The following is a 27,815-nucleotide window of genomic DNA, read 5'->3' on the forward strand; positions in this document are numbered from 1 at the left end:
TATTTGCGAGTAAGATTCGTATCTGATATCCAAATGTGGGACCAAGTTTCTGGGGGTCCACCCCTTACCCAAAACACCCCCCAAACAGGACTTATTTACTGGCCATGGCAATATGGGGCTTAACTAAAAGGTATTTGAATTTAGAAAACGAATCTGATATCCAACTATGGGACCAAGTGTTTGGGGGGCCGCCTCTCACCATGAACATTCCCCAAAGGGGACAAATTTACGACCATAGCAATATGGGGCTCAAATGAAAGGTCTTTGGGTGTAAAACACGAATTTGATATCAATATTTGGGAAAAATGTCTATGGGGCCACGCCACCCCCACAACACCACCCAAATAATAAGTATTTGCTGACTATTACAATATGAGGCTCAAATAAGAGGGTTTTTAGAGTGGAACACGAATCCGATATATATTTTCAAGGCCAACTCACTGAGTGGCCGCCCATCCCCAAAAATACCCCCCAAGCCGGTCATGTTTGCCGACTATGGAAATATGGGGCTCAAATTAAAGGTATATAGGAGAAGACCACGCATACCCCCAAATAGGACGTATTTGCTCACCAAGACAATTTGAGTGTTAAAGAGAGTGGAACTAAATATTTATAGTTTTTAGGGCCAACACCCCAAACCGGAGTTATTTGCTGAATTTTGAAATAAGGAGTTTAAATGAGATTAGAAAACGAATTTGATATCTAATTTTGAGGGCCATAGCAATATGGGGTTCAAATAAATGATATATAGATATATGAGAATAGAGCACGTTGCTGAAATATTTTCCTTAGTGTTTGGGGGACCACCCCAATCCCCAAAACACACCTAAATCGGTCATATTTACCGACAATGTGAATGTGGAGCTTAAATGAAAGGAGTTGGGGGGTAGAGCAAGTATTGATACCTATTTTCATGACCATTTTTTTTGGGGGTCTACCCCCTTCCCAAAATACCCCACAAACATCAATTTTTTACTGACCATCGCAATATGGGGCTCAAATAAAGGTATTTGGGAGTTGAATACGATTTTGATATCCAAATGTAGGACCATGTATTTAGGGCATCACCCCTTTCCCAAAAAACCCCCAAGGGTTACCTATGGCAATATGTGGCTAAAATGAAATGTATTTAAGATTGGAAAACTAATTTGATAACCAATTTTGGGGCCAAGTGTTTGGGGGACGCCTCTTCCTATGTACTCTACTTAAACCAATGGCAATTGGGGTTTAAATAAATGGTATTTAAGACAAGAGCACTATGTTGATATTTTTTTCAGGGCCAAGTGTCTGGGGGACCACCTCTCCCCCATAAACACTTCTTAATCGGACATCATGAGAATATCGAGCGGAAATAAAGTCTTTTTAGAATGGAATTATACCCTCCGAGCGAATTCATGGTCCAATAAAGATCATATGGAATTCAGATAAATGCGCTTATATTGTTAGTCAAGCGATATGCTTTTTTTTGTCGAAAATAAATATTCAAAGGAAAATTTTGTTCCATATAAAGTAAAAGAAGGCGTAGCGGAGCGGGCCCGGTTCAGCTAGTGATGATATAAACGCGACCTTTGGCTTGAATACAAGAAGATAGACACATACGTATGACTCAATGGAATCAGGAGGTATGTTCTCCTTCTTGATATTGCAAACAAATGCACAAAGTTCAAACAACCTGTACCACTGAAGAACGGAGTTTCGATCACAGACCCCTGTTTGGAGGAGCGTGGAGCGGGCGGTGCGGTTATACTATACCTTAAAATGCAAATTAAAACAAATTTTTAACACTTTTGATTTTTTTTTATTAAAAATAGTTTTATAAAAAACAACAATAAAAATTTCGTAAAAACAAAAAAGAGGGAAATAATTTTTCTTATAACTAAAATTCAAGGTATTCATTTTGTGTAAAATTAAATAAAAAATGGTGCTTGTTTCGTAACGATAATGAAAGTGAGAGGACAAGTGCGTATAATAAAATAATCGTTTTTTTTTTACAAAATTCGGAACTAATCAGTGGATCTTAGCATGGCATTTTATAACGAAAAAAAAAATTAAAAATAAATGCTGGAGCATATGCGATTTAAATGTATTCCTCATAATGGCATGTCATGTCAGGACACTTTCAGTACTCTCCAGATAGGCCACAAAAAGGCAACGCCGAAATACATTTTGTCGTTATTTTTTTCTTTAAATTTTGACTACTATAGTCACACATGTTGATGCTGTTTAAATCTGAGAAGCTCTTATGAATTAGTTCTTGGAAACAAAATTTACTGACTAGCTAGATGGCTTAAACACGACGACGGTTACGTTCTTCCCGCAATTGTTGCTTTCTGATCTCCTGCTGCTTGTAGACGAACAGAGGGCGGAAAACTATGGCTCTACGGCTGCGATCGCTGGGGACGGCTGGAGCTGGTGGTGCAGCAACAGCTTCGCGTTTCGAACGATTTAGGTAGGGTTGGAAGAGACTGGACTTTTCGGTATCGTGTCTATACAAAGTGCTGAGGAAATCGAAATAGGGACGAGATCTCAGGCTATCGGGCTGGCGAAGGGGCGAGTTGTAGCTCAAAACCGCAGGTACCTCACTATCGCCAAACATCTGAGCCCACGACAATTTCAACGACAGCATAAGCATGGCAAAGGCCAAGAAAAACTGGAAAGAGAAGAAAGGAAAATCGAATTGAGCCATAAGTTTTTCAAGTTCACAGTGATGGTCAGATTAATTATGCATTGATCACTAAAGTGTTTGATCGTACACGTTTTTAGCGTGCATAGTTTTTGTTATTAATAATGTATGTGCGATTAGTCTTTGTTTCTTAGTCTAGCAGCTCTATGATGCGGCAAGGTGTTTAAAGGAAGAAAGAAGAGTGCTGATGATATTGTTAGCAAAAAAAAAAACGTGTTTAACTGGGGTCAATGTTTGAAGATGTTTAAAAATAGCTTAAAACTAGTTAATGTGTGAATAATTATACAGATGACATTCTGAATTAAGAAATTTAAGGAGAAACAGATGATCAATTTGCAAATTTGTTTGTTTTTTCCATACAAAGACTTGATTTTTTTTATATAAACAAATTCAGGTTCAGCCTATGGAAATGAAAATGTTTAGAATGTCCCCCGCCTGTCTAGATAGCGGATTTTTGCAACAACTTTCCAAAACGTGGATAGACCTTGAATTGCAGAAATTGTTTTAGTCTTTTTAATCAATTTCCTTAAAGTATTATTTTGACAGACAATATTTTAGCTTCTTTCTCAGATATTTTAATGAGAAGCTAAATGAGGTTATACACCGATTCAGATCATACTAAACATGATTGTTAAAAGTCATAACAGAACATTATGTGAAAAATTTCAGTCGAATCATATAACAATTATCGGTTTATATGGAAGCTATATCAGGTTTTGCACCGATTTGGAAGACTTATTGCAAGCAAAATTTTTCTTTAGCTCGTAACTATTTTAACGTACACAAACAAATTAAAATTAATTTATAATTATTTTCAACGATCTTTGTTTTCGATCATTCGGGGGTGGAATGTATAAATGCTAACGAGAATGGTATTAAAACAATCTCTGTTTGGTACTAAAGTGGTAGTCTTCAACATAAGTCTCACAAGGGCAACGGTCTTCAGCAAGAGATGGGGCAGCTAATTCGAGACCAAACGCATGTTGGGGTTCTTGAGCAAGAAAAACCATGATTTGGTCGCAGAGAAATGGGAGGTAAGGTCGGTGGAGACAGCTCTGCACGAGGTTATGCATAAAAACCTTCGATGCCACGACGCACACATTGGTGATATGCATTGACATCGAGGAGGCATTTAAAAAAGTGCGGACCGCCACACTGATCCAATCCCTCGACCAAAACCGGGTGAATCGTCATCTTACAGGCTCGATAAACCATATGCTAAGCAACAGGTGGATAAATTGTGGGTCCCATCACATAAATATAAGGAAGAAGCTGGCACAGAGAATGTCACAATATTTTTCTCAAGTCCCATAAAGTATATCTATCTAGCAATGTACGTCCGTTTGTCCGTCCGCCTGTGAAAAACTCGATAACTTTCGAAGCTAGGGCTTTGAAATTTTGCCCAAATACTTCCTATTTGTGTAGGTTGGTCATATCGGTCCATGTTTTCATATAGCTGCCATATAAACCGAACTTTATTTTTGGCTTCGTGATTCTCTAGAAGGGGCAATTCTAATACGATTTGGCTGAAATTTAGTATAAGGTGATTTTTATGAATTCCAAAAACTGTGCTAAGTGTAGTCCAAATCGGTTCATAACCTTATATTGAAACCGATCACAAATCTTGACTTCTTGAGCCTCAAGAGTGTGTAATTTTTAAGAAACTTGGTTGAAATTTTGCACAGTTACTTTTTTATACGTGCTAAGTGTGGTCAAAATCAGTTCGAAACTTGATATAGCTCCCATATAAAACGATCTTTCAATTTTACTTCTTGAGCCTCTAGAAGTCGTAATTCTTATCCGATTTGTCTAAAATTCTGCAGAATGACGTTTTCTATGAACTTTTGTATCAAATATAGTCTGTATCGGCCTAAAACTTGAAATAGCTCCCATATAAACTGATCTCCTGATTTTCCTTCTTGAACTCCTAGAGGGGGCAATTCTTAACCAATTTAGTTGAAATTTTGCACAATGACATCTACAATGGTCTCCTACATCAAATCCTAGTATGGCCCGATGCTTTAGTATCCATCTGTCGGAGGTTATTAGGGAAATTGTGTTTGAGACGAAAATCTTTTGGGCGATAAGAAGTTTCGACTCCTTTAAGTCGTCAGGCCCTGATGATGTATCAAATTGCAAATTTTGCCCATGAACATTCCACTAAGGAACAGGCGCAAACTTCTCACATATCATTGAGTGCAGTCCGATTCAAGTTTAAGCTCAATGATAAGGGGCCTCCTTTTTATAGCCGAGTCCGAACGACGTGCCGCAGTGCGACACCTCTTTGGAGAGATGTTTTACATGGCATAGTACCTCCGAAATGTTGCCAGCAAAGAGGGGAAAACCACCGCTGAAATTTTTTTTCTGATTGTCTCGCCAGGATTCGAACGCAGGCGTTCAGCGTAATATGCGGACATGCTAATCTCTGTGCTACGGTGGCTTCCATGATGTATCACCGGTTGAATTACAAGCTGTGTCTGATAGACTGGTTCCCTGGCTTAGGGAGATATACCCTGCTTGAATCAGCATACCTGTGGGATGGAGGGACACGAAGGCAATTTTCATTCCGAAAGCAGGAAAACCTTACCGCATGAAGGCTAAAGATTTTCGTCCTATTAGTCTGTCATCCTTTATGCTGAAGACTCTTGAGAGGTTGATAGAAACCTTTATCAAAGATCTGCAAAGATCCCTGGAGATCGCCTGTCGTGGCAGCAGCATGCATATAGTAAAGGCAAATCCACTGAAACAGCCGTTCACCAACTAGTCGGCTACATATAGGGTTCTATCCCTGTCAAGGAATATACAATGGTAGCATTTCTTGACATGGAAGGTGCTTTCAATAATGTAAAACCAACGTCAATAATGAAGGAGTTGGAGTTTCTAGGCATCAAGTCTACCGTAAGAAAGTTTATTAATAACTTACTTACTTAAAGATATGCATTACGGCAGGCTTGGGATCTTTGGATCTAAAAAGATGGGTCAGCAGAGGAACCCCTCAGGGAGGTGTACTGTCTCCTATACTTTGGTATATCGCTATTAACAATATGTTATTGTTTCTGGAAGAAAAGGGTGTAAAAGTGGTCTCGTATTCTGTATTCAGGTAATATGGAAAGGGTACTCGACCACTGCAGTGTGTATCAAGCGAAGATCCTAGCAATTAAGGAAGTGGTGGAATGGCTAAGATATAATGTCATTACGACGATTGGCATAAATATCTTCTCAGACAGCCATGCAGCTATTAAATCCCTGGAAAACGTATTTCTGAACACAAAAACCTCCCTCGAATGTCGCTGATCTCTTAACGAGATGGCTGACCAGTTCAATATTCGACTGTTCTGCGTGCCGGGCCACAGAGATATCCCAGGGAATTGTAAAACGGACGAGCTTGCGAGACTATGAACTGCCTTAAACACTCCAGGGATACTGGAATATGTGGGTAATCCTCTAGCGACATATAAGCTAAGTTTTCAGGAACAGGCCCGAAGGACAAAGAATGATAGATGGTCACATAGAGGGGGCTGTGAGCATTCGAAAACTAAGTGACCTAATCTATACTTGAAGAGGTAAACCGCTTTGCTGTTACTGGCTAGAACAGATGTCTCAGTCATTGTGTCCGTCATGACAGGCCACTGTCTAATCGGAAAACATGCTGACAGACTAAAGGTTGTCAACAACGACTTTTGCAGAAGCTGTAGGGACATTGAAGAAGAAGAGACTATAGACTATAAGACCTAGCAGTTAGAAGGAGCTCCACTTTAGGTTCTCATTTCTTTGAGAACCTGTCAGATTTAGCGGATGTGTGAACATTCGCAAGTTGTTGGGATTTTTAAAATGATTTGGATGGTTCAAGGGTAGGAACTAGAAGGCATCTTCCTTCTTCTGTTCCTGTGGCATCACCATGGACGAAAACGTCTAACCTAGCCTAACCTAACCTAGAAAAGAGGTTTTGGAGATGGAGATGAGATTTTGGAGATGGAGATAAGGCAAGTGGATGGTTTCAACTCCCAAAACACCATGTACAACAGAGCAGGTAAAGAAAATGGAGATAATTGGGAACCTCAACTGTGAGACAGTCAGTAACTTTATCTACCTCGGCTCTATGACACCAGTATTGAGAAAAATCGAAGTATAATACTGGCAAATAGATGCTACTTTGGACTATGTAATCAGTTCAGAAACAAGGCCACCTCTCGACAGACGAAAATTACACTCTACTAGACACTGATACTACCCGTGTTGTTGTATGGTTCTGAAGCATGGGTGCTTGTGAAAGCAGATGAAGTAGTGCTTGGAGTATTTGAGAGAAAGATTCTTTGGAAAATATATGGACCAGTTTGCGTTAATGGAGAATATAGGCGCCGTATGAACCACGAGCTGTATGACGACGACAGCATAGTTACACGCATCAAAATACAACGGCTGCGTTGGCTAGGTCATGTTGTCAGAATGGATGAAGAAGCTCCAGCAAAAAAGTTTTTTGAAGGCAAACACGGTGGTACACGCAAACCGGGAAGACTTAAAGCCCGATGGAAGGATCAAGTGGTGGGAGACATCAAATAATTTTTTTTTTCAAAATTTTTGAAGTAAAATTTCTGGAAACCGTTTTAGAGTCTTGTTGCATTTGATAGTTTCTATATTGAAATAAACAAATTAAGGTCAATATGCCTACTACTTTCGACAGCTGGTGCAGTTTTATGTCAAAGCCATTAATAGCCACTTTTCTTCGCTAAATGGTTATAAAATATTAAGAAAATTATTATTTTTTTTTTGTTATAAAAGCATAGTGGCTTAGGAAATAAAAATAAATTTGGAACTTTTTAGTGTTCGGAGTCGAGGAAACTTCCCTGGTCTCAGGTATCCGATCCGAAACCTCTTCCATTGCTTCCAGGTTTCCTAATGTCGCCTCGATTATACCGCGATGGTATGACCTGCTCCTATCCTCTAACAATTCTTACATTGCCTTAAGTCTCATAGCCGCAGTGGCTGCCTAATACTTAATTTGTATGTCTATGGGTTTGATATCTAGAATAGTCTGCAGTGCCCCAGAGGGCGCCTCGCCTATGCTAAGATAGCATGTTCTCTGAACCTGTTATGTTATCCTTACATGGTAGGGTATAAAAGATTCGACTTGATCGAACTAAACGCGGTTTTAATTGTTTCCTAATTTACCTTTCACTTTTTTATTTCTAAGCTTGAACATAGTTTACGCAATTTAACCATTTCCGATACCGTATTGGCTCATCTATTCCTTTTCTCTTTCTATATTTTTTTTGTTTGCAAAAAAAAAGCCAAGGGGAAAAAACTCGCACGCATTAACAAAAAAATATTGATTTAATGACGTCAATATAAAATTAACAGACAATAACCACAGTAGTGGCAACTGGTATTTTTATGCAAATGTCAGAATGGACAAAAAAATGTTGTCCAAAATGTGAAATGATTTGTCATGGCAAGAATAAAGCAACTCTAGGCGGCAACGGTGGAGTCAACAATAAAATGCAAATCACTTATTTATGTTGTGGATGCTATTTGTCTACTTAATTGAATTTATTAATCGAAGAGAGCAAAAAACTAAAAAAGGAAAAAAAACAACAACAATTATGCTTTCATACCTATACTCAGCGATATAAACTCCCTGAGCAGGAAGCTATTGGCTAACAACAACCACACCATTGATAATGATGATGAATTTCAAATAATTTCTCCCAGTCCCAGATAGACACGTTCGAAAATCGTTATGATTCACGCCCCGATCAACATCTGGACATGACTGGCTCTAACGCCCATGCTGATGTTGAAGCTGAAGCTGGTGCTGATGTTTAGATGGTGATGATCGTAGAAAAGAATTCTCGGTACTTGGATTTTTGTTGCTTTTGAATTATGGATTAGGTATTGATCAGAGGTCTGTCTGGTTATGTATATGGAGATAGAGGTGGAAGTGAAGTCCAGTACCTTGTGATTAGCATAATTCATAATTCTTGGTCATGATAGTCGTGTTTCTGGCAAATGGGTGCATCCATTGAATACTGCCTGCCATTGTTGTGGTTTTTTTTTAATCCACTGAATGCATAACAAACTGTTATGTATTTTCGGAATTTTGAATATTCATATGAATGTATAAAAAAAAATCTAAAAAAAAGCCCATGAGTCCCCACACTCAGAGTCACAGACACAGCCACAACTAAATGATTTATATCAAATGGTATAGTTTTTTTTTTTTAATTTGAGAACATTAATAATCATTATGTCTACCCGCTTATTGGCTCAGCTGTTGTTATTGTAACTTTTATATATTTTTTTTATGTGTGTCTTTTTTTAAATCCTCTTACCAGTTTTGTGTGTGTTTGACAGTTACTTTTAGAAGAATTTCAGTTCTGTGGCTTATCTAAAATCTGATTTTATTTATTTTTTTTGCTGGTTAAGTTTCTTTTGTGCATTCTGCAAACCAGATCACTAACAAAGATGCTTCATTAGAACGAGGTATAATGCCGTTCCTTCTGGGTTTTTTGTCTATGCAAAGTATCTGAGTATTCTTGAATATTTATACTTCAAAATTGGAAACATTTGCATATGGAAAAAGATTTGTTTCAAGAGGGAATATGTGGAAACATATTACTGTAAAACTTTGTTTGAAGAATTTGAAAGAATTTGAAATTGTTCCAATTTTTTTCATTTTAAAAGTTTTTTGCCTGTTAGGGCGAAGATCATTAAATTTTATAATTTTTGTTTGTTTCTCTTTCGAGACGATGTATGCATGTATATTTGTGTAATGACAGACATTCTTTCTGTGGCAAATTACACTTCTTCCGTACTACACATGATTTTTGTGCATCTGTTGGAAGTTGTCTGGCGTTCGAAGCCAGAATACAACTTCCAACAGATGCACAAAAATCATGTGTAGTACACAAAATTACACAAAAATACATGCATTGGGAAAAAGTACAGCTAATAGACAGGGTTGTCGAGCGTGGTTATTGTGGTAATTGTAGCATAAATGCGTTGTCCCTATTAATACGATTCAAATACAACACACCATCACACGACCCTTGAAGCCATCACACCTAATGTGGTTGAAAAGTCTTCTAACCAAAGACGAAACGCTTCCCATAGTGGCTGGTGTGTGTTGCTATCTTTGGCTTTCCTTTCCCATTTGCATCTCCGATCATTGAGCTCGTCTCGAAAGAGAAACAAACAAAAATTGTTCCAATTCTAAAAAAACACTTAACAAATAAAAGCAAACTTTGGAACAAAAAGGAAAAAAGTAAAAAGGCGTTTAGTTCGGCCTGGCCGATCTTTAGATACCCACCACCTTTCGTCAAAATCCGATGAAAAATTTCATAAGTTATGCCCTATAGCAGCTATATCGAAATATGTTCCGATTTGGACCAAATACTAATAAGTACAAGTCATTGTTCAATTGTGTATAACAAACTATTGGTCTTTTTTTAGTAACTATATCTAAAATTAATAGATCTGAATCATATACGACACGGATGTCGAAAAGCCTAACAGTGACTTGTGTAAAATTTCAGTGAAATCGGATTATAAGTGCGCCTATTATGGGGCCTAGACTTTAAATCGAGATATCGGTATATATGGCAGCTATATCCAAATCTGGACCGATTTGCGCCGAGTTGCAGAAAAATGACGAAGAGCCTTACACAACTCACTGTCCCAAATTTCGGTGAAATCGGACAAGAAATGCGCCTTTTATGGGCCCAAAACCTTAAATCGAGAGATCGGTCTATTTGGCAGCTATATCCAAATCTGGAACGATCTGTGCCAAATTGCAGAAGTATGTCGAGGGGCTTTACGTTGCTCACTGTCCCAAATTTCGGCGACATCTGACAATTAATGCGCCTTTTATGGGCGCAAGACCTTAAATCGAGAGATCGGTCTATATGGCAGCTATATCCAAATCTGGAACGATCTGAGCCAAATTGAAGAATGATGTCGAAGCGCCTATCACAACTCACTGTCCCAATAAATGCGCCTTTTATGGGGCCAAGACCTTAAATCGAAAGATCGGTCTACATAGCAGCTATATCTAAATTGGGAACGATCTCGATGTCGAAGGGCCTACCACAACTCACTGTTCCAAATTTCAACAAAATCGGATAATAAATGTGGCTTTTATGGACCTAAGACCCTAAATCGGTGGAGTGGTCTATATGGGGGCTATATCAAGATATAGTACGATATAGCCCATCTTCGAACTTAACCTGCTTATGGACAAAAAAAAAATCTTAGCGAAGTTTCAGCTCAATATCTCTATTTTAAAGGCTGTAGCGTGATTTCAACAGACAGACGGAAAGATGGACGGATATGGCTAGATTGTCTTAGATTTTTACGCTGATGAAGAATTTATCGTCGGAAATGGATATTTCCATGTGTTGCGAACAGAATGACAAAATTAATATACCTCCATCCTTCGGTGGCGGGTATGAAAATAACTCACTTAGTATTGTTTTATGTTTTCGAATTAAAGTAAATGGGTATATTTAAATGTGTTTTTTCAATGGGTTAACGTGAACCTTAGATAAGACTTTAGACCTTTTATAACCCCTCATCATAGAATGGAGATATACTAACCACATCATTTCGTTAGCAAAAAGGTTGAAAGCACGTTATTATCTCAACAAATATAGGAATATTTGCCGAAATACTTTAAATTGTTAAAGGTGGATAGAAGTTGTAAATGATTTAAATGGGGTTTGGTGCACATGTAAACTTGTGGTCATAATATTGAGTCACTCCCATTATAAGTATGCCCACCAACGAAGGACGGATTCACGCAGTTTGCAACACATCGAAATATTCGTTTCTCAAACTCTAAAGTAAAAAATTGATACTCTTAAAATTCTTAAATCTTATAGCCATGTCCACCCGTCCATGTTCCGTTAGGTTTCTCGACATCCCTGCTAAATATGGTCTAGATTGGACAATATTTTGATGTAGCGTCCATAAAGACTAATCTCCCGATTTAAGTTATTTAACCCATAAAACGAACATTTATAAACTGATTTTCCTCGTGCTGAGTATGGTCCGAATCCAGGCGAGAAAATCAGAAAAAATGTTCAACGGTGGTTATGTTCATCGGTGGTATCCCTTCTAAAGCTGGCGACATTTGTGTGGTACTTTACCATTTGCTATGGCAACCATGTATAAACTTCTCCACAAAGAGGTGTCGCATTAAAAAGGAACCCCCTTATCATTGAGCTTAAATTTGAATCGGACAGCACTCATAGATATGTGAGAAGTTTGCCTCTGATCCGTAATGGAATGTTCATTAGCAAAATATGCAATCACCTATTTGGACCAAAAAGGAATGCTAATGAATTTAGTGGAAATCGCTTACTTAATGTCGGCCTTATGTTATCTTGTTCTATACGCCTTTTTCAATTTTTTTTATATCCACCACCATAGGATATACTCCCTATTCATTTAGTCATTCCGTTTGCAACACGTCGAAAGGCAAGAGCAAAAGATGGGGGTTTGAACCGCGTGTCATGCACTGGATATATACTACAGTTGTCAGACCTATAATGCCATATGGTACTGTAGTTTGGAGGACGGCGCTTTAAGAGTCCACCTACTGTTCAATACGGCTGTGATTTGTACATCACAGCCGCTCTTAGGACGACTGCCATGAATATCTTCTCAGTCGGCCAGGGAGCTATTAAATTTCTAGGGAATATATTTCTGAATACAAAACCTGCCATCGACTGTCACAAATCTCTGAACAGTTCAAAATTCATCCGTTCTGGGTGACGGGCCACAGAGATATCCTAGAGAATTGTGGAGCAGACGAGCTTGCAAGACCAGTAACTACCTTTCAAATTCCATGGGAACTGGAATCACATCGGCTAAGTCTTTAGGATCAGGCACGAAGGGCAACGAATGACGGACGGTCTCTAAGTGGGAGTAGTCAACACTCCAAACTTATGTGGCTCAATCAAGACTTGCTGTCGCTGGCAAGAGCAAACGTCTCAATCATTGTGTCCGCCATCACAGGTCACTGTCTGATGGGAAAACTTGCTGACAGGCTGAAGGTTGCCAGTAGAGAGGAAAAGGAAGCATTTTAGTCTACAAGCATAGACCAGTGATGGGCCGACATAATCACACATATTTCACATTACAGTGTACTTACGCAAGAAAATAATCCCAAGCAAATCCATGGGCTTACACATACTTGCAGTTGTGTGCTCGTATTGAAAGAGCAATCAGTATATTGAACAACTTAGTCGAGTGCGGATGGTAAACTCGGAAACTGAACATTTTTAAAGTTTCGCCTTAGATACAACAATGCTGGTATGTTCAATGACAAAAATCATTAGAACACAAATGACTGACAAGTACAAAAAAAAAAAACACACCCAAGGCCCATGCATTATTTGATAATATTTATGCGATACAGAAATATCCATCCCAAAGTAGGTATATAAATGTGCGAAAACAACAACTTCCATAATTAATTTTTTGTTTTATTTATTGCATAACGAATACAGAAGATCATAATACAAATCATAATGGAGTTGTGCGAAAATGGAAGGCTCTTAAGGGAAGGGAAAAGGCTCCGAATTGGATCCCGATAGGCTCTCAGTGGGTGATTCGGTTGGATCAAGATGTGCGCTAATGGTTAGTAGGGAACATAAAAGGCACTTCGCTGCAGCTGATTTCTCAACGTCCAATAGTGATCCACGCGGCAAAAGGGGTATATTATAACAAATTTTACATATTTTAATAGGTCTCTTTAGAATCCTCCTCTACAAATGTCAAGAACTTATGTACCGTGGACTTATTTACAATTTTTTTGTATTTTGCACCACTGACGTCTGAATGCGTAAGGTATCTCATTATGACAAGATCAAACAAGTGTTGTGGAGATGAACTCATATCGGCCCAAAACGAAAAGGCTAACGCAGTAGTGGTGGAGTATTCGAACTCTGATCGTATTCCCCTTTCTACAAATAAATATACACCATAGTAAATCTGATTCGGTGCCACTGTGAAACCTCCTGATGGCAGAAGTATTTGGCCAGGAATCGTGGGTGAAGTGAGTTGTGGTTCGTAGAATTCCTGGCTTTAAACTACTTAATAGTGTGGGGACTATGAGGCTTGGACCCTGTAATACTGCTAAAGTGACCCTCTGTTAAACAGAAAAAAGGCAGTGGAAAATAAGCATTGCCTCTTGTAGGTCTGAGAAGAAAGTCGATACTATGGAGGATATTGATAAGTTGGCCGAGCGTATCACGAAGGCACTGACAAATTCGCTTAAATCTGCATGTCCTAGAAGAACGAACTCCATGGTGGAAGACAACTGGCAATATCTAAGTATGAGTTGAAGTAGATGGAAACACCAAGTCACTTCAGGACTGAGACATCTAGAAGTCTGAACTAAAAGGGAGCTGAAAAGGACTCAAAATCATGTATGGGATTCTGAAGCTCTGAATCCAAGGCTTCCAGGCTGGTCTTCGATTTTTGTCCGTTTTTGGTCACTATGATGTACAAGACCTCACGTTTTGGACCATCTAACAGTTGCAAATCTGACAAAATCTAACAAAATTAGCAAAACGATGCTAATTTTTTTTAAACCAACATAACTTCATATGCATTTTTCGCTGATTGTAGTGCCCATGAATAAATAATATTTTCGTTTTTAATAAATTATGCCAATTGGTTAAAGCGGGTGAGTATTTTTGGGACAGCCATTATAATCTGGTTTTCTGAATTAAAATTTAATAAAATTATGATAAGCAGACCCTATGTAGATTACCATGGTAAGTAGGCCCACCTACATACCTGTCTTCCATAAAAAAATGTGTACAAAAAAGAGAAAAAGTAATTCATAGCGAATCCTTGACCCAACTCATGCATCTACACAAAAGATTATGTTACAGACAACAATTTATTATTATTAACATTTTTTGTGGGACATTTTTTGGCAGATCTTTGTTTTTTTGTTTATGTTCATGTCACTGGGACATGAACTCGATCATCTGCCAGCCAGGTAGTTACCAGAGATGTGCGCAAATTATTGAAAAAAAAACACATTTTTGATTTACACGTTCATGGGATAGTAAATCAAGAGGCTTGTACGCAAGTCTGTACTGGCGTTGTGGCAGACTGTGGAGACTGGAAATCGAAACCACAAATGCAAATATATTCACAAAAAAATACATAAAACATGTGCGAAAAAATAAATAAATTTAAAAAATCACTTAAAATACTCGCACATCGAAACAGATGCAAATTTTCTTGTCTGCGAGGGAGCAAAGAAGTTTTGATGGTAGGGAGGTGGGGGCCATGATAAGAGAGGCATGGAAAAAGGTGTTGGTTTTATTGGATCATGGCTAAATTAATGAACAAACCTACCTACCTACCAACCAGCCAGCAACTGCTTCGAATATTCAGCATCAATATTCATTGTTTAACCTTAAAGAAGTTTGACGTGAAATGAATTTTAGAAGTTTTTTCCCATCGAAAAACAAAAAAAAAAAGAGTTACTTAATTTGAACAGGTATTTTGAAATTTAAATAATATGTTGGCACCGCCATCGCCAGAATTCTTAACGATTTTAGAAATACGTATAATTAGATCATTTTCTTAACTATTTTAACGCCTCGACGAAATGTTGTATAAAACTGGCTCCAGATAAATAATTTTTATTTGCATGAAATAAGTATGAAGAATGTGATAGCAAAACATGCACTGCAATAGAAAATTAGCTGAAGGGAGAAAGAAGTTTAAGAAGTTCTACACTCATAGAAAAAAGTTTGCTGAAAACAGCAAACACTGTCTGCTGAATATTAGTAGTTAATTTTGCTGCTATTGCAGCAGTAGTTTTGCTATTGCAGCAGTAGTTCTGCTATTGCAGCAGTAGTTCTGCCACTTCAGAGCAGCAGGTTGACTGCTGAAAAGACTGTTATTTGCTGAAAATTACTGCTGCTTAATTATGATGTTAGAAGAAAAAATTGAACACATACGTAAATGTGAGTCTCAGTGGATGTTTATAATTACCACTGTATACTTTCCATAACCTTTTTTATTTAAATTTAGATACAAAGGTCATGCCAGTCATGTGCTCATTAGTAGAGAAATAACAAACAAGTAAGAGCGTGCTAAGTTCGGCTGGGCCAAATCTTATATTCCCTCCACCATGGATTGCATTTGGCAAACAAACCTCTTTTTAGGCAAGCAAAGAATATTGAATAAAAACTGTTATGCTATTGGAGCTATATTAAGTTATAGTCCGATTCGGACCATAAATGAATACTGAACATTGTAGAAGTCATTGTGTTATATTTCAGTTCATTCAAGAAGCCAAATCGGGAGATAGGTTAATATGGGAGCTGGATCAAGCTATTGATCGATTCTGACCATATTAGATACGTATGTTGAAGGTCATGAGAGAAGCCGTTGTACAACATTTCTGCCAAATGGGATGAGAATTGCGCCCTTTAGAGGCTCAAGAAGTCAAGATCCCAGATCGGTTTATATGGCAGCTATATCAGATTATGTACCGATTTGCGCCATACTTGGTACAGTTATTGGAAGTCATAACAAAACATCTCATGCGAAATTTCAGCCAAATCGGATGAGAATTGCGTGCTCTATTGGCACAAGAAGTCAAGATCCAAGATCGGTTTATATGACAGTTATACCAGATTATGAACCGATTTGAATCATACTTAACACAGTTGTTGAAATTGAAACCAAAACACTAAGTGCAAAATTACAGCCAAATCGGATAAGAATTGTGCCCTCTAGAGACTAAAAAAATCTAGACCCAAGATCGGTTTATATGGCAGCTATATCAAAACATGGACCGATTTGGTCCATATACAATCCCAACCACCTACACTAATAAAAAGTATTTGTGAAAAATTTCAAGCGGCTAGCTTTACTTTTTCGAAAGTTAGCGTGCTTTCGACAGAGAGACGGACGGACGGACATAGCTAGATCGACTTAAAATGACATGGCGATCAAGAATATATACACTTTATGGGGTCTCAGACGCATATTTCGAGGTGTTATAAACAGAATGACGAAATTAGTATACCCTCATTCTATGGTGGAGGGTATAAAAATGAGAGCTCAGCCACATTTCGAAATGTATACCCTTGGATGAATTAGGTAACTTCTTTACAATAAAATTCCACATATTACAATCATCTCTTCCAAAAAATTTTCTAAAAAATTTCTAGAAAATGCCTAAAGAAATCAAAAACAAGTAACAGACAACTATAAAAAGTAGCATACACATTTTTTTCAGCACACTTGTGTACTCAAAATAGCAGAGTTTGTTAGTTGAAATAGCAGTGAGAAATGTTTGCTAATATAGCAGCCCTATGTTTGCTGAAACAGCAGTAATGTCTGCTTTCCCATTTTCAGCAGACAAAAACTGGTGTTTCAACAAACATTTTTGCTGTTTTGAATAACAAATTGGGTTGAGTGTATCACTGTGCTGCAATAAGTACAATGATCATTAGAGTACAAAGATGTAAACAAAAGTACAAAACAGGTTATATTCGACCATACCGAACGGAGGAAGTTGGAATTTGAAAGTTTCGCAGAAATGATTAGTGCCTTTAAAGAATCGGTATAAATCATATCAAATGAAAAGGAAGAAAAGGATCGCTTTAGTCAAGTTTTTTGAACGATTTTTCCATAGGCAGATAAGATGGTTTATATGGGAGCTATAATAGGTTATGGATCGATTCAGAACATCATCAGCCAATTATTGGGTTGCCCAAAAAGTAATTGCGGATTTTTTAAAAGAAAGTAAATGCATTTTTAATAAGCTTAGAATGAACTTTAATCAAATATACTTTTTTTACACTTTTTTTCTAAAGCAAGCTAAAAGTAACAGCTGATAACTGACAGAAGAATGAATGCAATTACAGAGTCACAAGCTGTGAAAAAAATTGTCAACGCCGACTATATGAAAAATCCGCAATTACTTTTTGGGCAACCCAATAGAATACGAAATTTGCCTTTACAGGTTTAACAAATAGAATCGTGCGATGGGATTATATACGAAAGTTATCGGGCCATGTCCGATTTGGGCCATAATCACTTTAGGTTAGGATGGGTTTAAGTGGCAGTCTGCAATTAAGACTTAATGAGACCTTTTCGTCCATTGTGATGCCACAGGAACAGAATAAAAAATATGCCTTCTAGTTTCTACCCTTGAACAATCCAGGTCACTTTAAAAAGCCTAAAAACTGGTGAATATTCAAATTCGCTAAATCAGACAAGTTCGTAACGAAGTGAGAACCTAAAGAGGAACTTCTTCTGAATGCCAGTGCGGGACACACACACACAGCAGATGTTCTATGGTCTCTTCTCCCTTGACGTCCTCACAGCTCACAGCAAAAGTCGTTACTTGCATACTTCTGTTAGCATGTTTTGGAGTGTTCACAATCCCCACTTTGTGACCATGTGTTAATCGTTGCCCTTCGGGCCTAATACTGCAGACTTAGCTTTCATATCCCTAGAGCCATAACCACAGATTCCAGTTCCCCTAGAAATCGTAAGGTAGTCCCTTGTCCCACAAGATCGTTCGCTTCGCAATTCCCTGGGATATCTATATCGCCCGGCACCCAGATAAGGTGCATATTGGAATGTTCAGCCATCTTGTTGAGAGATTTGTGACAGCCGAGGGCGATTTCTGTATTCATAAATACGTTCTATAGCTGCCTGACAGTTTGAGAAGATATTTTATTTATTTCTAATCTTTGTACTTAGTGTCTCTTAAAAGAGTCGATGTCCATTAAGTGTCTGTGCTGAACTCTTAGATAAGCGTAATTCCTGCATTCCCAGAACATCAATATGCTAAATTTATGACATACGAAATTTGTAGATAGGAACTAACTAATATGTCATTTCAGCCACTTTCATGGGTTTGTGTTTCTTTTGACATCAAATTGTAAGCATAAATAAAGAGCTATAATTTCAATTTATTATATAATTGTCTGTTGAAATATTCGGCATTTAATTTATATATGCATCAGATAGATAGAAAAGAAGTCAGCAGTAGAAGTGGAGATTTGTGGATATAATTTACAAATGGCAAGTTGAATGATGGATTTTATGTACATTGATTGGAAATCATTTTGTTCTATGGCTTAATGGATGCTGGCCAGAAGAAGAAGTGGCATAGCAGTGAAAAATTTGGAAAATAGGGTAATTTATAGATTACTGGGGATACTTGCCTTGGAACTTTGAATCGAATGCTGGCATAATTAAATTTTGTGGTGTGAGGAATGCCCCCTACGCTGTACAATCCATCAATACTTACCATTTGTAAATTAGCAAGGAAACCTATTTTGCACTAGGGAAATATTTTTTTTTACAATAATCACAATAAATTAAGAATAATGGTTTTACACTAAAACACTCAAAAAAATAAGAGCACAGTCACAAAATATAGTGCTGATTGTTATCGCCTCGTATTAACACAACTGACACTTGTAATAGAATAATCATGCTCCTAAGTTCATTGGCCTTTTTCGCCTATCATCGGCAAATAGCCAACCAACGTTGCCATGAATTTTTCTCATGATTTTGTTAATGTCAAAATAGACAACTTCCTTATGAGTATTAGTTGATTTTTTTTTGATTTGCTTCCCTTCTTTGAAGATTTTTTTTTGAATGTCTTATCACAAAACATTATTTTTTTTTTAACATCCAGTTCTATAAAAGTCATCGACGACTTTTATTTAATTAGAATTTAATCAAAGAAATATGTGTATTTCCAATATTCAATATTTTTGTTTGTTTTTTGTTGTTGTTTTCTTTGCTTCATTGTATATTTCCATATGATGTTATGGCACTTGGCATTACCGGTAGCAGATCCAAATTCACACACAAGCAATCGCTAAAGAACCAGCCCGATAAGCCGTTTCGTTGACGACCTTGTAAAGAAACCGAAAAGACCGAAAACATCATTATCCATTCATTCTTAACGTTAAGTCGTCTCTTTTCTTCAAAAGAAAAAAAAAAAACAAAACAAAACAAAAATGTCATCGTCGGTACCGCATGGTACTGGGTGGCCAGAAAATATTGCATACATCGTATATCGTATCTTAAGCGAACACTCCGAACAAAGAGTCAATTCGACTTTCTACGGGTGATGCTGTTAGATATATAATTTTCAATTTAAAATCCTGTTTTGTTTTTAGACACCATTAAGAATCAATTTATAGTAGATCATCATCATCATCATCGTCGTCGTCATCGTTATCATTAAACACTTTATTATTAACAACAGAAAACAAAAACTGATATTCATCAGAAGCAGACAAACCAAAAAAATAAAATAAAAAAAAAATTAAATTAAATAAAACCAGAGCAAGAAAACACGTTTGATTTCTGTTGTTGTTGCTGTTGTTTCTTCAAACCAAACAAAGATACAATTTAATAAATTACCTTCTTTTTCGGAATATTTGAATTTAATTAGAGTCAAAGGTATATTAAAATAATTTGTATCCGCCTGTGCAATGGCTCTACCATCGATTTATTGGACAATCGCACCAATTTAACCACACACAGAATTAATAGAAATTTGAATTAAACAAAAAGAAAAAGAAAAAGATTCTAGCATCCTGTTTCTATTTAATGTTCTAGCGGTAGCTGTTCAAACAAAAAAAAAAAAAATATATATATATATATAAGAAGCAGAGAAACAAACTAGTTCTTTCAAGACCAACTCAACCATTTGATCTTTGATTTTTTGGGTCTAATAAATTTTATATCTTTTTAATTATTCAATATCATCTACAGGCAAGAGTGGTTGTTAGTGGTTTCTGACAATGGAGAAATTTGCAGATTATTGCCAAGATTGGGACTGAATCCAAAAGTTGGAAATATACATTTTCTAGTTGTTACATATCAGACAATAGATTTAAGTTAGTTGTGGTTATAGTGACAGACTGCAAAACAAACTCAAAAGGCAATTAAGTCCAAAGTGATACCACAGGAAAGGCGCTAAGTTCGGCCGGATTATAAATGCGCCTTTTATGGCCCCAAAACCTTAAATAGAGAGATCGGTCTATATGGCAGCTATATCCAAATCTGGACCGATTTAAGCCAAATTGCAGAAATATTTTGAAGGGCCCAACACAACTTACACTCCCAAATTTTGGCGACATCGGACAATAAAAGCGCCTTTTAGGGGGCCAAAACCTTAAATCGAGAGATCGGTCTATATGGCAGCTATATTCAAAACTGGACCGATCTGGGCCAAATTGAAGAAGGATGTCAAATGTCCTAACACAACTCACTGTCCCAAATTTTGGGAAAATCGGACAATAAATGCGCCTTTTATGGGCCCAAAACCTTAAATCGAAAGATCGGTCTATATGGCAGCTATATCGAAATCTGAACCGATCTGTGCCATATTGCAGAAGTATGTCGAGGGATTTAACTTAACTCACTGTCCCAAATTTCGACAACATCGGACAATAAATGCACCTTTTATGGGCCCAAAGCCTTAAATCGAGAGATCGGTGTATATGACAGCTATATCCAAATATGAACCGATCTGGGCTAAATTGCAGAAGTATGTCAAGGAGCTTAACTTAACTCGCTATTCCAAATTTCGGCGACATCGGACAATAAATGCGCCTTTTATGGGCCCAAAACCATAAATCGAGAGATCGGTCTATATGGCAGGTATAACCAAATCTGAACCGTTCAGGGCCAAATTAAAAAAAGAAGTGGAAGGGCCTAAGGCAACACACTGTCCCAAATTTCAGCAAAATCGGATAATAAATGTGGCTTTTATGGGCCTATGGCCCTTAATCGGAGGATCGGTCTATATGGCAGCGAAATCCAAATCTAGACCGATCTGGGCCAAATTGAAGAAGGATGTCGAAGGTCCTAATACAACTCACTGTCCCAAATTTGGGCGACATCGGAAAATGAATGCGTCTTTTATGGTCCCAAAGCCTTAAATCAAGAGATCGGTCTATATGACAGCTATATCCGGATCTGAACCGATCTGGGCCAAATTGTATACGGATATCGAAGGGCCTAACACAATTCACTGTCCCAAATTTTGGCAAAATCGGGCAATAAATGTGCCTTTTATGGTCCCAATGCTATATCCAAATGTGGATCGATCTGGGCCAAATTGAAAAAGGATGTCGAAGGTCATAACACAACTCACTGTCCCAAATTTTGGCAAAATTGGACAATAAATGCGCCTTTTATGGGCCCAAAGCCTTAAATCGAGAGATCGGTGTATATGGCAGCTATATCCAAATATGGACCGATCTGAGCCAAACAGAGTAAGAATGTCGAAGGGCCTAACACAACTCACTGTTCCTAATTTCAGCAATATAGGATAATAAATGTGGCTTTTATGGGCCCAAGACCCTTAATCGAAGAATCGGTATAAAAATGGGGCTATATCAAGATATAGTCCGATACAGCCCATCTTCGAACTTAACCTGCTTATGGACAAAAAAGGAATGTGTGCAAAATTTCAGCTCAATATCTCTAGTTTTAAAGGCTGTAGCGTGATTTCAACAGACAGACGAACAGACATGGCTAGATCGTCCTAGATTTTTACGCTGATCAAGAATATATATACTATATAGGTTTGGAAATGGATATTTCGATGTGTTGCAAACGGAATGACAAAATGAATATACCCCCATCCTTCGGTGGTGGGTATAAAAATACTATTTTGAAATCATATTTGCCCGGAATGAGTATTTTGGGAATTTTCGTGAAAAAAATTGGGCGGAATTTATGTTTAATTTTTAGGACACTTTTATCTTCAAAATTCAAAAAGAATTATTCGTTTTTTCTTAAATTTTTTTTCAAAACATGATCTCGATAACACCCCAGATCTAACCATTTCAAATTTCAAAGAATTACTTCTAGTCCTTCCCAAATGGTATATTTTTTACAAGTTTTTTTTTCAATTCTATTCCACTGTACGTCGTTCATAGGGTATCCTGAAGTATATATATATATATATATATATCTAAGAATGCCAGCAAACTTTCGCCTAACCGCAACAGCCAAGTCATCTGCATTAAGACAATTTTCTTACAGAGACAATAACACATTGTTAGTGGCCAAATTCCAAAGTAGCGGATATGGTACACCTCCTTAAGGTGTACCTGTGCTAACCCATCTTTGCTGATCTACAGATCCCAAGCCAGCTGTAATGCATCTTTTAGTAAGTAAGTTATTAATAAGCTTCCTTACAATAATGTTGATGCCCAGAAACTCCAGCTCCATGACTGATGTCGGTTTTATATTATTGAAAGCACCATCAATGTCATTCAATGTGAATGTTCCTCATTGTATATTCTATGTAACCGACTAGTGTCGTGATTAACCGCTCTAAATTATTCGATTATTTGTTTATTTGAAAATTCGATTCTAGCTCTTCTTGCGTTTATTCTGATGCCAGAAACATGGAAACAGGTTGCGTAAAATCTGTTCATGCATTTCTTACTCATTGGCTGATCATTGTTTTAGTAGACAATTGTTTCGAGCTGAAGATTTTGAAGAACTACCTGTACCTGACCACACAAAATCTCTCATGAATCCATACTGGAAAAAAGATGAATCTCTTTTTTCAATATTTTCCGGAGCAACTAGTGCTATGAGGGTGTGATCAAATTTATGTAAGTCCTATACTCCTGCCGGGACTACCTCCCACTAAAATTCATCCTCTTCAATCACAACATGAAAATGTAATTTCCTTGAGTGTTTGATGATCATTTTTTTTATTGAATCTCCTTAAATGTGGATTTTATCTAATCTTAAATAGAAACTCATCAAAGTATGATACAGGGATACGAGGTTGTAAAAAAGTCATCACCCTAGTGTACACCTTAGTCAACTTTTCCTCAGGTTTTAATTCCAAAGCAGAATTGTTTATATCTAAATTATCACGATCTGGACAGTTAAACATACTTCTCATTTTGTGGTATCACATTGATTATCAAATAAGTCAGATTACAGACTCCTAACTATCATATATATGTACTAAACAGCATTTTCAACAAATATTAGACAAATATTGAGGTATATTGGAGAACTGTAAACGATGATGAAGATGGTCATTTGAGTTTTCATTGATATTGTTTTGATCCTTCCATTGACATTCATGGTGTCTACAGACAAATCCTAGTTTGTAAAATCAGGATATTTTGGGGCCACAAAAACATTTAGGCCTGTATACCCCTCGTTTGAGTTTGCGAATTCGTAAAAACCAAAGATTTTCTTTGTCTTATATGTCGAAAACTTTACAGAATAGCGGCCTTTTTCACAAATCTACCTTACGTTTTGTGAATAAGGCTTTAGATGTTTGAATCTATATTGTAATCAGAAATCTTTATGTTAAGAGAAACGTCAAGAAATTCAAATCATAAAACAGAGGGTGTATATGGGCACAAATATATAGCAATTAGCTTTTCGAATTCGTAAGTGGAGCCGTATGAGATAGTTGGGATTTTTAAGACACAGTTGTACGAGTGTGAAAACGATTTATTGAGATGAACGAATGACAAATAAAAATATACCTCCTTTTATGGAAGAGTAACTGAGTACTTTAACAAGAGTTAAGAACATTGAACATTGGGTCCAAGTGGTGCTTTGATAGAACAACCCCTTGGACCAAATGAGACTAGATGAGATGAGTAGGTCGAAGAGATACAAATCCATAAAAATTTAGCAGATGTTGTTATTCTGCGAATTACTTGTCATCACTGATATGAAACAATATTTTTCGCCACAAATTAACATTTTGGATTAAAATGTAATTATGTCCACTATTTATTGAATTTGCCAATTTTCCAAGACGAATTCATAATATATTAAATTCAATTAGAGTTCTGCTAAATATCGTTGTATAAATATTAAATGGACTAATATAAATGAATCACTTAAAGGCTCTCTATAGTTAGAGATTAAACGCAACGGTTTTTTTTTCTTCAAAAACAGTTCAAAATATCTTTAAATGTAATCAGTAATCAGGGTAATCAGGGTAAGATCATCATCTTCTCTTACTACCAAAAACTCACCTTTCCATTTACAGCAAACATCTTGTTGCGATTGTTAATATGAAGACTCAATTAGGTTGAAATTGAATTTTTAAACTTGTTTGTATGGGCGCAAAATGTCAAACTATGGCACAAATTATTAGCACTTATTTTTGTGGTTGATCGTTGTCGTTTAATATTTGCACTTGGCAATCAATATTCGTTCAATTATTTACGTGGTTATTTGTTTATTTTTCTCATTAGATTCTCTTGTGTTTATAGAGTCTTTTTCACTGTAATCCTTATGGTTTTGTTTGATTTAATAACTCGGTTGGTGGGTGTATTTGTGTATCAGAATATATTTATTGGTTTATTATCCGTTTTGTTTTTCGGTCGAATTTAAAAAAGTATTCACAAAAAAATTATTTGCTTTTTAAATGGCTTTCGAAAGGGCTTTTTGTTTATTCTTGCGTTTCTTTTTGTATGTTTACTCTACGAATTCTGATCCGCTACTGTCAATAAAATAAGTTGACAAAATCACTTTTATATAAAAAGCGAAACAAGTAAAAAAGGTTCAAATCAGCACAGCGAAAAACACTCAGACATTGTTGTTGGTTGGCTCTGAGTGAGTTTGTCCGTCCATCTGTATGTCTCTTAAGTCTGTGGGCCCGGCTGGTCTCGTACATGGAGCATCTTCATTATGACGATCTGTTGTTGTTTCATTCGTCTTGAGTGAGAGAGTGTGTATGGGTATGGGCGATGTGTTGTTAGCTTGCTGGTATTTCACATATCAGTGGTGACAAATAATTCGCAGAACAACAACATCTGCTAAATTTGTATGGATTTGTATCTCTTCGATCTACTCATCTCATCTAGTCTCATTTGGTTCAGAGGGTTGTTAAATGAAAGTGCAAATTGTTCAATGTTGTTAACTCTTGCTAAAGACCTCAGCAACAATGAGTCTCTAGTTTCCTTTCTAAGGACTATTTTGAATGTATTTTGATCGATTTTTTGTTAAAAGGAAAGTTTTCGACTTATGTTAACCTTTCGTTTTATTAAACTTATTGAGTTTTTAATTGGCTTGCAAATTAATGATCAGGAATTTTTTCCAATAGAGGTATTAATTGAAATTTCATTTCTAAATGTGAAGTGAATCATTAAGAACTGTAAAATATGTATAATCAGTCAGTCATGCTTGGTGTTATGGCAATACACAAAATATGTTTGAAATATTTTTATTGCCAAAAAGGGAAATATTGCAAAGAATACTTAAATGTAACACGTAAAAACGTGCTAAGTTCGGCCCGTACGAGTCTTGGGATTCTGCTAAAAATTTGGACAAACTAAATTAAGTTGAAGGATATTATTTTACCCTACGCACCAAAATTCTGCTAAATCAGGAAAAAAATAAAGCTTCTGGGAACCGAACAAGGATAATCGAGCGATCGCCTTATATGGAATATACATCAGCTTAAAGACTGATTTGGACCGTACTTGACATATGTAGTTGTTGTAAGTCAGAAAAGTACACTATATGGAAAATTTTAGGCAAATGGAGAAAAAGGCGGCTTCTCGTGGCTTAAGATGTCAAATCGGGAGATCGTTTTATATGGGAGTTGTGTGTAAATCTAAAGGGAGAAGAACAGGGCTGCATACCTAGGAATAATTGGAGTGGGATAGTTAATGGATTGTCATCAGTATACTCCGATGTTCTTGTGGAATTTCCTGGGTCCAGTTTGTGACGATGCAGGATGGTATCGGGGCCGATACAGACTAATTGCCTTCGGGGATCAACGCTCAATTGAAATGTATCGTTGTGCTCTAAAAAAGATTGGTGTGATCTGGCCAGGTGCAACACTAGATTTAGTCAAGAAGGAAGATATTCCTTCTCGATCAATGGCGCATGCTTGGATTCACCCAGATCCTGAATCCATACGTGGAAGACTAAGGGAATGTAATCCCAATATTTCAACCACCGACTGGAAGAAAGATTGGTATGAGGCTCCGGCTGTTTCGCAGACCTCAACAATTCTGAAGGAGTTGTATCCTACGGATGTAGCAAGTTGAGACTAAGGGTCTATAGAAGCGGTGTGATTGGGTAATCAGGAGACGACTCAGCAGTTGTTGCTGAACACTTGCCTGAAGAACTATCGACAACATCGCTAAGATCTGGTGGATTGGAGGAGACTGAAAATCAGGACAGGAGGGGAAATCATCGGGAGGGGAAACGGGACCCGACAAGCCCTTTGCGGGTGGGTCATCCGGTTGGACTGATCTCAAGTTGTGGGCCAGCAGGGAAGGACAGAACTCAAAAAGTACTTCGACAGCAGCAGCTAGTGAAGCATCTACGGAGGAATCGTCCACACCGCAAGAGTCCAGTGTCCTGAGGAAGAGTGGTTCCACAGCTTTCTCACCTGCCCATTGATGCGCACGGAAGCTCATCATGACAATTTCTAACGATTCTAGGGATGAACTCCTGGTGGAATCAGAAGACGAGGCTAACACAACAGTGGTGGAAGTTCTGAATCCTGAATATGGTTCAGTTTCAACAGATAAATATCCACCATTGTAAGGCCGCTTCGGCGGCACTAAAGGTCCTCCTGATTGCTAGGGGATTTGACCTGGTTCTTATCCAGGAACCATGGGTGTGTGGAGCAATGGTTCGTGGACTAAGATCCCAAGCGGCATGGGGGGAAGGACGGAACTCAAAAAGTACATCGACAGCATTAGCCAGTGAAGCATCTAAGGAAGAATCGTCCAAACCGCAAGTGTCCTGAAGAAGCTTTCTCACCTGCCCCTTGATGCGTACGGAAGCTCATCATGAAAAGTTCTAACGAATGAAAGGATGAACTCCTGGTGGAATCAGAGGACGTGGCTACACAACAGTGGTGGAAGTTCGGAATCCTTACTATGGTCCGATTTCTACAGATAAATCTCCACCAGGCCGAACTAAAGGTCCTCCTGATGGCTGGGGGATTTGACGTGGTTCTTATCCATGAACCATGGGTGTGTGGAGCAATGGTTCGTGGACTAAGAATTCCGGGATTTAAACTTCTCAAGGGTATGGGGAATGGGATACACAAAGCCTGTATTCTTGCAAAGAGTAGTTTAAATGTTTTTCT

The 27,815-nt window shown here is 37.5% G+C and overlaps 1 protein-coding gene across 1 annotated transcript; it reads right to left on the reverse strand.

Moving 5' to 3' along the window:
• Positions 1-1,775: 1,775 nt before the first annotated feature.
• On the reverse strand, positions 1,776-25,221 carry LOC106083746 (uncharacterized). Its single transcript, XM_013246973.2, has 2 exons — positions 24,736-25,221; positions 1,776-2,650 (listed from the first exon to the last, which is right to left on the reverse strand). Exons 1-2 carry the CDS (start codon positions 24,754-24,756, stop codon positions 2,288-2,290), a joined length of 384 nt encoding a protein of 127 aa, XP_013102427.2. The 5' UTR covers positions 24,757-25,221; the 3' UTR covers positions 1,776-2,287.
• Between the last annotated feature and the right edge of the window lie 2,594 nt (positions 25,222-27,815).

The sequence above is a fragment of the Stomoxys calcitrans genome, chromosome 5, assembly GCF_963082655.1.
Source record: "Stomoxys calcitrans chromosome 5, idStoCalc2.1, whole genome shotgun sequence".
Classification (NCBI taxonomy): Eukaryota; Metazoa; Arthropoda; class Insecta; order Diptera; family Muscidae; genus Stomoxys; species Stomoxys calcitrans.